At 39.9% G+C, this 10,969-nt stretch overlaps 1 protein-coding gene across 1 annotated transcript; it reads right to left on the reverse strand.

Annotated features, from left to right (window-relative positions):
• Positions 1–688: 688 nt before the first annotated feature.
• On the reverse strand, positions 689–9,531 carry LOC128373830 (E3 ubiquitin/ISG15 ligase TRIM25-like). Its single transcript, XM_053334025.1, has 2 exons — positions 7,879–9,531; positions 689–2,503 (listed from the first exon to the last, which is right to left on the reverse strand). Exons 1-2 carry the CDS (start codon positions 9,529–9,531, stop codon positions 689–691), a joined length of 3,468 nt encoding a protein of 1,155 aa, XP_053190000.1.
• Between the last annotated feature and the right edge of the window lie 1,438 nt (positions 9,532–10,969).

Here is a 10,969-nt window from a genome sequence, read left to right on the forward strand (position 1 = left end):
ACTTTAAATGTACTGCAATATTACGAGTGATGTAGTATGCAGTATTACAGTAAAAGTACTGCAGTATTATGAGTGATGTAGTATGCAGTATTAAAGTAAAAGTACACACGCTGTGAATGAGAAGAAAACCCTTTCATCACTGTTGATAAAAATCATCTTTATTGATTATTGAAGCTTCAGATTGTTGACACATCCAATCAGTAAAGTGTGATCAATGATTTCATGTTCAGATTGACTTCATCCACACAGTTAGTTAGTTTAACCCAGAATGTCAGCTATGTACAAGAACATCATTAATGATTATTATCATGATCATTACAGTTTGATTGAACATTTCTTTATGAATTTACAAAGTGATGAGACCACAATATCTGTGATGAAGGAAGTTCTGCTGTTTTCTCTGTTGAAGAAACAACAGACACAAATACATCAATACAAACATGAAACTAACATTTAGAACAAAAAGAAGTTTACATTTTCATCTGAAGAAATGTCAGTGAAGGTTAAAAACATGGTGATGAGCAGTGAGAGCCTCCATGGATAAAAACACAAAGGAAAAAGTCACATTTAAAGAAACTGACAATATGAACGAAACATACATAAAGTTAAAACAGTGATTGAATATCCCTATTAGCATGCCAGCTGATCTCTGAGCAGCTCAGAAACATGGAGACAAAAACATGAAGAATTACAACATCCGACACATGACGTCTGAAATTACTTCTGTCTCTTTCAGTTTACGCAATTCAGCTGTGGCTCCATTATAAAGACAAAGTCCAGCATAGAGAGGCTGAGTGAATGTGGTCTGGACTCTGTGGAGGAGAGTCATGGTTTCAGAGACGCTGTAGAAGGACAGAATACCTGCTCTGTGATCCAGGTACACTCCGACTCTGGAAGAACGAGGACCTGAGACGGGAGTTTCAATGTTGTTGAAACGAAATCCATACCTGTTAGGGTAACAATCTAAAGACCAAGATTTATCATTACATCCAAATAGAGATTGACTTCCTGCTCTGCTGATATTCTTGTATGCGACTGCTACATAAACTAATGCACCTGCTCTCCTCTCCACCTCCCAGTAACAACGTCCAGTCAGAGACTCTCTACTCAGTACCTGCCACTGATCAGTGAATCTGTCTGTGTGTCTAGAATAAGACTGTGGATGTAATGTATATGTTACTTTTCTGTTCCCCTCAGATAATAACAGCCGTGTGTTTGCTATGTTTGGATCCAGAGTGATTTCACGTGAATATTTTAAGAACTCAGCTCTGGTCTTGGGCTCTGGTTCTGGTTCTGGTTGTGACAGTAAAACATCCACTTCAGTCCCTGTCTGTGAGATGTTTATCCATTTGTCCCTCAGGATGTCCTGTAGTTTATCTCTGAGCTCTGACACAGCTGCTGTCACATCCTCAAAGTGTCTCAGAGGACGGATATTGATGCTGGATGAGTCTGTATGTTCACTGAGTTGTGACACTGAGGGGTAGTTGTGTAGAAACTGGTTGTGATCCTCTGTGTGTGAGAGCTGCGTCAGTTCAGCGTCTTTCCTCTTCAGCTCAGTGATCTCCTGCTGCAGCTTCTCCTGAAGCTCTTTGACTCGTCTCATTTCAGTTTCCTGCTGGGATCTGATCTGCTGCTTCACATCAGAGCTTCTTTTCTGGAGGAGACGGATCAGCTCAGTGAAGATCCTCTCGCTGTCCTCCACTGCTTTATCAGCAGAGCGACTGACAGCCTTCACTTCCTGTTGAAGCAGCTTCACATCTTTCTCTCTGTGCTGGATTCTCTGCTGGATGTTTAGTCGACTCACCTCGAGCTCTCTCTGTCTCCTAGTCCTTTCTGCTGCAGCTGGGACTGTGTCGTGGCCTTTATGATCCTCCATAGTGCACAGATAACAGATACACTTCTTATCTGTACGGCAGAATATCTTCATCACCTCATCATGACGAGAGCAGATGTTCTCCTGGAGCTTCTTGGAAGGCTCCACCAGCTTGTGTTTTTTAAGTGTAGGTGATTCAAAGTGAGATTGGAGGTGATTCTTACAGTAAGAGGCCAGACACTGCAGACAGGACTTGATGGCTTTCAGCTTCCTCCCAGTGCAGACATCACAGGCCACATCTTCAGGTCCAGCATAGCAGTGATCAGCAGGAGCAGCTTGGAGTCCAGTCTTCTTCAGCTGCTCCACTAAAGCTGCAAACATGGTACTTTTCTTCAGGACAGGCCTTGGTGTGAAAGCCTCTCTGCACTGAGGGCAGCTGTAGATCTTCCTCTGATCCTCTCCATCCCAGAATCCTTTAATACAGCTCATACAGTAGCTGTGTCCACAAGGAATAGTCACCGGATCCTTCAGTAGATCCAGACAGATCGAACAGCTGATTGTTTCTAGGTCCAGCTGATCTTTCTGCGCCATTTCAGCTCTCAGAGGCAACGACTGTCTGAGTTTCACTTCCTGATAAATGAAACAAGTTTGAACTTTGATCTGATCATGTGATTCAGTCATAAATGCAGCCTGGCAGCTCTGTGCTGCGTCACATGTTGGTTACGCCCATCTACATCCTGAAGGGAGAGAACAAGGAAGAGTGGAGCTTGTTGTGTTTAAAGAACAGAGACGGTTATCAGGACGAGGAGCCGCTCTCTGGATTCAAACTGTGTTTCCTCATTTACAGTAAAGTCTCAGTTAAAAGCTGCTCAACATTTAACTTTACTGCAAAGTACAAATACTCCATTACAAGTAAAAGTACTGCAGTATTATGAGTGATGTAGTACGCAGTATTACAGTAAAGGTACTGCAGTATTATGAGTGATGTAGTATACAGTATTACAGTAAAAGTACTGCAGTATTATAGTGATGTAGTATGCAGTATTACAGTAAAAGTACTGCAGTATTATAAGAGATGTAGTATGCAGTATTACAGTAAAAGTACTGCAGTATTATGAAGTATTACAGTAAAAGTAGTGCAGTATTATGAGCGATGTAGTATAGTATTACAGTAAAAGTACTGCAGTATTATGAGTGATGTAGTATGCAGTATTACAGTAAAGGTACTGCAGTATTATGAGTGATGTAGTATGCAGTATTACAGTAAAAGTACTGCAGTATTATGAGTGGTGTAGTATGCAGTATTACAGTAAAAGTACTGCAGTATTATGAGTGATGTAGTATGCAGTATTACAGTAAAAGTACTGCAGTATTATAAGAGATGTAGTATGCAGTATTACAGTAAAAGTACTGCAGTATTATGAGTGATGTAGTATGCAGTATTACAGTAAAAGTACTGCAGTATTATGAGTGATGTAGTATGTATTATTACAGTAAAAGTACTGCAGTATTATAAGAGATGTAGTATGCAGTATTACAGTAAAGGTACTGCAGTATTATAGTGATGTAGTATGCAGTATTACAGTAAAAGTACTGCAGTATTATGAGTGATGTAGTATACAGTATTATAGTAAAAGTACTGCAGTATTATGTATCATGTAGTATGTAGTATTACAGTAAAAGTACTGCAGTATTAAGAGTAATGTATTTAAAGTATTACAGTAAAAGTACTGCAGTATTATGAGTGATGTAGTTAAAATATTACAAGTAAAAGTACTGCAGTATTAAGAGTGATGTAGTATGCAGTATTACAGTAAAAGTACTGCAGTATTATGAGTGATGTAGTTAAAATATTACAAGTAAAAGTACTGCAGTATTAAGAGTGATGTAGTATGCAGTATTACAGTAAAAGTACTGCAGTATTATGAGTGATGTAGTATGCAGTATTACAGTAAAAGTACTGCAGTATTATGAGTGATGTAGTATACAGTATTACAGTAAAAGTACACAAGCTTTGAATGAGAAGAAAACCCTTTCATCACTGTTGATAAAAATCATCTTTATTGATTATTGAAGCTTCAGATTGTTGACACATCCAATCAGTAAAGTGTGATCAATGATTTCATGTTCAGATTGACTTCATCCACACAGTTAGTTAGTTTAACCCAGAATGTCAGCTATGTACAAGAACATCATTAATGATTATTATCATGATCATTACAGTTTGATTGAACATTTCTTTATGAATTTACAAAGTGATGAGAACAAAATATCTATGATGAAGGAAGTTCTGCTGTTTTCTCTGTTGAAGAAACAACAGAAACAAATACATCAATACAAACATGAAACTAATATTTAGAACAAAGAGAAGTTTACATTTTCATCTGAAGAAATGTGAGTGAAGGTTAAAAACATGGTGATGAGCAGTGAGAGCCTCCATGGATAAAACCACACAGGAAAAAGTCACATTTAAGGAAACTGAAAATATAAATGAAACATACATAAAGTTAAAAAAACATTGAATATCCCTATTAGCTGATCTCTGAGTAGCTCAGAAACATGGAGACAAAAACATGAAGAATTACAACATCTGATACATGAAGTCTGAAATGACTTTTGTCTATTTCAGTTTACACAACTCAGCTGTGGCTCCAGCACTAATTAAAATTCCAGCATAGAGAGGCTGAGTGAATGTGGTCTGGACCCTGTGGATGAAAGTCATGGTTTCAGAGACGCTGTAGAAGGACAGAATACCTGCTCTGTGATCCAGGTACACTCCGACTCTGTAGGATTCAGAACCTGAGAGGGTAGTTTTAATGTCGTTGAACCGAAATCCATACCTGTAAGGATTACAATCTAAAGACCAAGATTTGTCATTATGTCCAAATAGAGATATCTGTCCTGCTCTGCTGATATTCTTGTATGCGACTGCTACAAAAACTACTGATCCTCTCCACTCCACCTCCCAGTAACAACGTCCAGTCAGACTCTCTCTACTCAGGACCTGCCACTTATCAGTGAATCTGTCTGTGTGACTAGAATAAGACTGTGGATGTAACGTATATGTTACTTTTCTGAACCCCTCAGATAATAACAGCCGTGTGTTTGCTATGTTTGGATCCAGAGTGATTTCACGTGAATATTTTAAGAACTCAGCTCTGGTCTTGGGTTCTGGTTGTGGCAGTAAAACGTCCACTTCAGTCACTGACCGTGAGATGTTTATCCATTTGTCCCTCAGGATGTCCTGTAGTTTATCTCTGAGCTCTGACACAGCTGCTGTCACATCCTCAAAGTATCTCAGAGGACGTCTCTTGATGCTGGATGAGTCTGTAGGTTCACTGAGTTGTGACACTGAGGGGTAGTTGTGTAGAAACTGGTTGTGATCCTCTGTGTGTGAGAGCTGCGTCAGTTCAGTGTCTTTCCTCTTCAGCTCAGTGATCTCCTGCTGCAGCTTCTCCTGAAGCTCTTTGACTCGACTCACTTCAGTTTCCTGCTGGGATCTGATCTGCTGCTTCACATCAGAGCTTCTTTTCTGGAGGAGACGGATCAGCTCAGTGAAGATCTTCTCACTGTCCTCCACTGCTTTATCAGCAGAGCGACTGACGGCCTCCACCTCCTGTTGAAGAAGCTTCACATCTTTCTCTCTGTCCTGGATTCTCTGCTGGATGTTTAGTCGACTCACCTCGGGTTCTCTCTGCCTCTCAGTCCTTTCTGCTGCAGCTGGGACTGTGTCGTGGCCTCTGTGTTCATCCATAGTGCACAGATAACAGATACACTTCTTATCTGTACGGCAGAATATCTTCATCACCTCATCATGACGAGAGCAGATGTTCTCCTGGAGCTTCTCCCAGGGCTCCACCAGCTTGTGTTTCTTTAATTTGGTTGATTCAAAGTGAGACTGGAGGTGATTCTTACAGTAAGAGGCCAGACACTGCAGACTGGACTTGAAGGCTTTCAGCTTCCTCACAGTGCAGACATCACAGGCCACATCTTCAGGTCCAGCATAGCAGTGATCAGCAGGAGCAGCTTGGAGTCCAGTCTTCTTCAGCTGCTCCACTAAAGCTGCAAACATGGTACTTTTCTTCAGGACAGGCCTCGGTGTGAAGGCCTCTCTGCACTGAGGGCAGCTGTAGATCTTTCTCTGATCCTCTCCATCCCAGAATCCTTTAATACAGCTCATACAGTAGCTGTGTCCACAGGGAATAGTCACTGGATCCTTCAGTAGATCCAGACAGATCGAACAGCTGATTGTTTCTAGGTCCGGCTGATTTTTCTGCTCCATTTCAGCTCTCAGAGGCAACGACTGTCTGAGTTTTAACTGATCATGTGATCCTGCAGTGAATGCAGCCTGATAGGTCTTTGTTGCGTCACATGTTGGTTACGCCCATTTTCAAACTGAAGGCAGAGGGCAATGAAATCTGATCCCAGAGTGGAGCTTGTTGTGTTTAAAGAACAGAGACGGTTATCAGGACGAGGAGCCGCACTGTGGATTCAAACTGTGTTTCCTCATTTACAGAAAAGCCTCAGTTAAAAGCTGCTCAACATTTAACACTATTGCAAAGTACAAATACTCCATTACAAGTAAAAGTACTGCAGTATTATGAGTGATGTAGTATGCAGTATTACAGTAAAAGTACTGCAGTATTATCGGTGATGTAGTATGCAGTATTACAGTAAAAGTACTGCAGTATTATGAGTGATGTAGTATGCAGTATTACAGTAAATGTACTGCAGTATTATGAGTGATGTAGTATGCAGTATTACAGTAAAAGTACACAAGCTTTGAATGAGAAGAAAACACTTTGATCACTGTTGATAAAAATCATCTTTATTGATTATTGAAGCTTCAGATTGTTGACACATCCAATCAGTAAAGTGTGATCAATGATTTCATGTTCAGATTGACTTCATCCACACAGTCAGTCAGTTTAACCCAGAATGTCAGCTATGTACAAGAACATCATTAATGATTATTATCATGATCATTACAGTTTGATTGAACATTTCTTCATAAATTTACAAAGTGGTGAGAACAAAATATCTGTGATGAAGGAAGTTCTGCTGTTTTCTCTGTTTCAGAAACAACAGAAACAAATACATCAATACAAACATGAAACTAACATTTAGATCAAAGAGAAGTTCACATTTTCATCTGAAGAAATGTGAGTGAAGGTTAAAAACATGGTGATGAGCAGTGAGAGCCTCCATGTCAGCCGATGACTTCTGACTAGCGGTGTGACGATACACTCAGCTCACGAGATGAGACGAGATTTTAACTATATCTTAAGAAAACTTCAATGAGGAAATAAATGACTGTTCTTTTATTTGAAATTCACAAAATGGAAAATAAATTGAAATGTTTTAACTAATCATCTTGTTATGAATCACTTTAGTTCTACTTTCTAAATATATAACTATCATATGCAGCATGCAGCACTGTAAAAGGTTTCTCCATATAGATATTTTATAGATTTAGGTATTTATGGAAATAACAACCCTAAATACAAAAGTTAGATACAATCACAAATACTAAAAAGTAAATTATAAAGAGTAGAAACAATTCTAATATATAAATATAAATTAAATAAAGAATCCAATGATCACAAATTATAATATATTGCTAATAAACAAAACACAGCAATAAAAGTAAATTGCACAAATCCTGTATCACATAAACACACAAGTAGAACAACATATAAATGGTGTTATGATTTGGTAGTGTGACTCATTTTACTTTTGGCATCATTAGGCTTCCACAGCTGTGCTAGATTCCTCCGCTCCTCCTATCTCAGACTCAATGTAGAGACCTGAGGTTAACCTGCTCCTCTCCTCATCTCATACTTCTGACTGAGATCTTCTCAACAGGTAGAAACTGCAACAAGGTTAATGATCCACACGTGACATTATAAAAAGAAGACATGACATGCAAATGAGCGATAGAAACCCGATCGTCTTTTCTTTTTCTTTTTTTTGGTACGCCCCTTAATTATAGTTTCGGGAGACAATATTCACTTCGACGAGAAGTGGCACGAGATCTCGTCACACCCCAGTTCTGTCTATTTCACTTTACACAATTCAGCTGTGGCTCCACCACTAACTAATAGTCCAGCATAGAGAGGCTGAGTGAATGTGGTCTGGACTCTGTGGAGGAGAGTCATGGTTTTAGAGACGCTGTAGAAGGACAGAATACCTGCTCTGTGATCCAGGTACACTCCGACTCTGGAGGAACCAGGACCTGAGACGGTAGTTTTAATGTTGTTGAACCAAAAGTCATAACTGTTACTGGAACAATATAAAGACCAAGATTTGTCATTGCGTCCAAATTCAGATTCCTCTCCTGATCTGCTGATATTCTTGTATGCGACTGCTACAAAAACTCCCCATCCTCTCCTCTCCACCTCCCAGTAACAACGTCCAGTCAGACTCTCTCTACTCAGGACCTGAAGATGATTAGTGAATCTGTCTCTGTGTCTAAAATAAGACTGTTGTTGATATGTCCATTCTACTTTTCTGTTCCCCTCAGATAATAACAGCTCTGTGTGTGCTGTGTTTGGATCCAGAGTGATTTCACGTAAATATTTTAAGAAACCAGCTCTGGTTTTGGGTTCTGGTTGTGGCAGTAAAATGTCCACTTCAGCCACTGTCAGTGAGATGTTTGTCCATTTGTCCCTCAGGATGTCCTGTAGTTTATCTCTGAGCTCTGACACAGCTGCTGTCACATCCTCAAAGTATCTCAGAGGACGGATATTGATGCTGGATGAGTCTGTAGGTTCACTGAGTTGTGACACTGAGGGGTAGTTGTGTAGAAACTGGTTGTGATCCTCTGTGTGTGAGAGCTGCTTCAGTTCAGTGTCTTTCCTCTTCAGCTCAGTGATCTCCTGCTGCAGCTTCTCCTCAAGCTCTTTGACTCGACTCACTTCAGTTTCCTGCTGGGATCTGATCTGCTGCTTCACATCAGAGCTTCTTTTCTGCAGGAGACGGATCAGCTCAGTGAAGATCTTCTCACTGTCCTCCACTGCTTTATCAGCAGAGCGACTGACAGCCTTCACTTCCTGTTGAAGCAGCTTCACATCTTTCTCTCTGTGCTGGATTCTCTGCTGGATGTTTAGTCGACTCACCTCGAGCTCTCTCTGCCTCTCAGTCCTTTCTGCTGCAGCTGGGACTGTGTCGTGGCCTTTATGATCCTCCATAGTGCACAGATAACAGATACACTTCTTATCTGTACGGCAGAATATCTTCATCACCTCATCATGACGAGAGCAGATGTTCGCCTGGAGCTTCTTGGATGGCTCCACGAGCTTGTGTTTTTTAAATGTAGGTGATTCATAGTGAGACTGGAGGTGATTCTTACAGTAAGAGGCCAGACACTGCAGACAGGACTTGAAGGCTTTCAGCTTCCTCCCAGTGCAGACATCACAGGCCACATCTTCAGGTCCAGCATAGCAGTGATCAGCAGGAGCAGCTTGGAGTCCAGTCTTCTTCAGCTGCTCCACTAAAGCTGCAAACATGGTACTTTTCTTCAGGACAGGCCTCGGTGTGAAGGCCTCTCTGCACTGAGGGCAGCTGTAGATCTTCCTCTGATCCTCTCCATCCCAGAATCCTTTAATACAACTCATACAGTAGCTGTGTCCACAAGGAATAGTCACTGGATCCTTCAGTAGATCCAGACAGATCGAACAGCTGATTGTTTCTAGGTCCAGTTGATCTTTCTGCGCCATTTCAGCTCTCAGAGGCAACGACTGACTGAGTTTCACTTCCTGATAAATGAAACAGGTTTAAACTTTGATCTGATCATGTGATTCAGTCATAAATGCAGCCTGACAGCTCTGTGCTGCGTCACATGTTGGTTACGCCCATCTTCAAACTGAAGGGAGAGAACAAGGAAGAGTGGAGCTGGTTGTGTTTAAAGAACAGAGACGGTTATCAGGACGAGGAGCCGCACTGTGGATTCAAACTGTGTTTCCTCATTTACAGTAAAGTCTCAGTTAAAAGCTGCTCAACATTTAACACTACTGCAATGTACAAATACTCCATTACAAGTAAAAGTACTGCAGTATTATGAGTGATGTAGTACGCAGTATTGCAGTAAAAGTACTGCAGTATTATAAGTGATGCGGTATGCAGTATTACAGTAAAAGTACTGTAGTATTATGAGTGATGTAGTATGCAGTATTACAGTAAAAGTACTGCAGTATTATGTGTCATGTAGTATGCAGTATTACAGTAAAAATACTGCAGTATTATAAGTGATGTAGTATGCAGTATTACAGTAAAAGTACTGCAGTATTATGTTTCATGTAGTATGCAGTATTACAGTAAAAATACTGCAGTATTATGAGTGATGTAGTATGCAGTATTACAGTAAAAGTACTGCAGTATTATGTGTCATGTAGTATGCAGTATTACAGTAAAAATACTGCAGTTTTATGAGTGATGTAGTATGCAGTATTTCAGTAACAGTACTGCAGTATTATGAGTGATGTAGTATGCAGTATTACAGTAAAAGTACACAAGCTTTGAATGAGAAGAAAACACTTTGATCACTGTGGATAAAAATCATCTTTATTGATTATTGAAGCTTCAGATTGTTGACACATCCAATCAGTAAAGTGTGATCAATGATTTCATGTTCAGATTGACTTCATCCACACAGTCAGTCAGTTTAACCCAGAATGTCAGCTATGTACAAGAACATCATTAATGATTATTATCATGATCATTACAGTTTGATTGAACATTTCTTTATGAATTTACAAAGTGATGAGAACAAAATATCTGTGATGAAGGAAGTTCTGCTGTTTTCTCTGTTGAAGAAACAACAGACACAAATACATCAATACAAACATGAAACTAACATTTAGAACAAAGAGAAGTTCACATTTTCATCTGAAGAAATGTCAGTGAAGGTTAAAAACATGGTGATGAGCAGTGAGAGCCTCCATGGATAAAAACACACAGGAAAAAGTCAAATTTAAAGAAACTGAAAATATAAATGAAACATGAAGTTTAAAAAGTGTTGAATATCCCTATTAGCTGATCTCTGAGCAGCTCAGAAACATGGAGACAAAAACATGAAGAATTACAACATCTGACACATGAAGTCTGAAATGACTTCTGTCTATTTCAGTTTACACAACTCAGCTGTGTTTCCACCAA

The sequence above is a fragment of the Scomber japonicus genome, chromosome 15, assembly GCF_027409825.1.
Source record: "Scomber japonicus isolate fScoJap1 chromosome 15, fScoJap1.pri, whole genome shotgun sequence".
Lineage (NCBI taxonomy): Eukaryota > Metazoa > Chordata > Actinopteri > Scombriformes > Scombridae > Scomber > Scomber japonicus.

What these genes read in the sequence shown, in the direction of transcription:
- LOC128373830 (XM_053334025.1), bottom strand. Translation starts at nt 9,531, where the DNA reads ATGGCGCAGAAAGATCAACTGGACCTAGAAACAATCAGCTGTTCGATC. An exon ending in CCACAGCTGAATTGTGTAAA is followed by an intron (nt 2,504 to 7,878) that starts GTGAAATAGACA and finishes CAGAGCTGCCAG; the next exon opens with GCTGCATTTATGACTGAATC.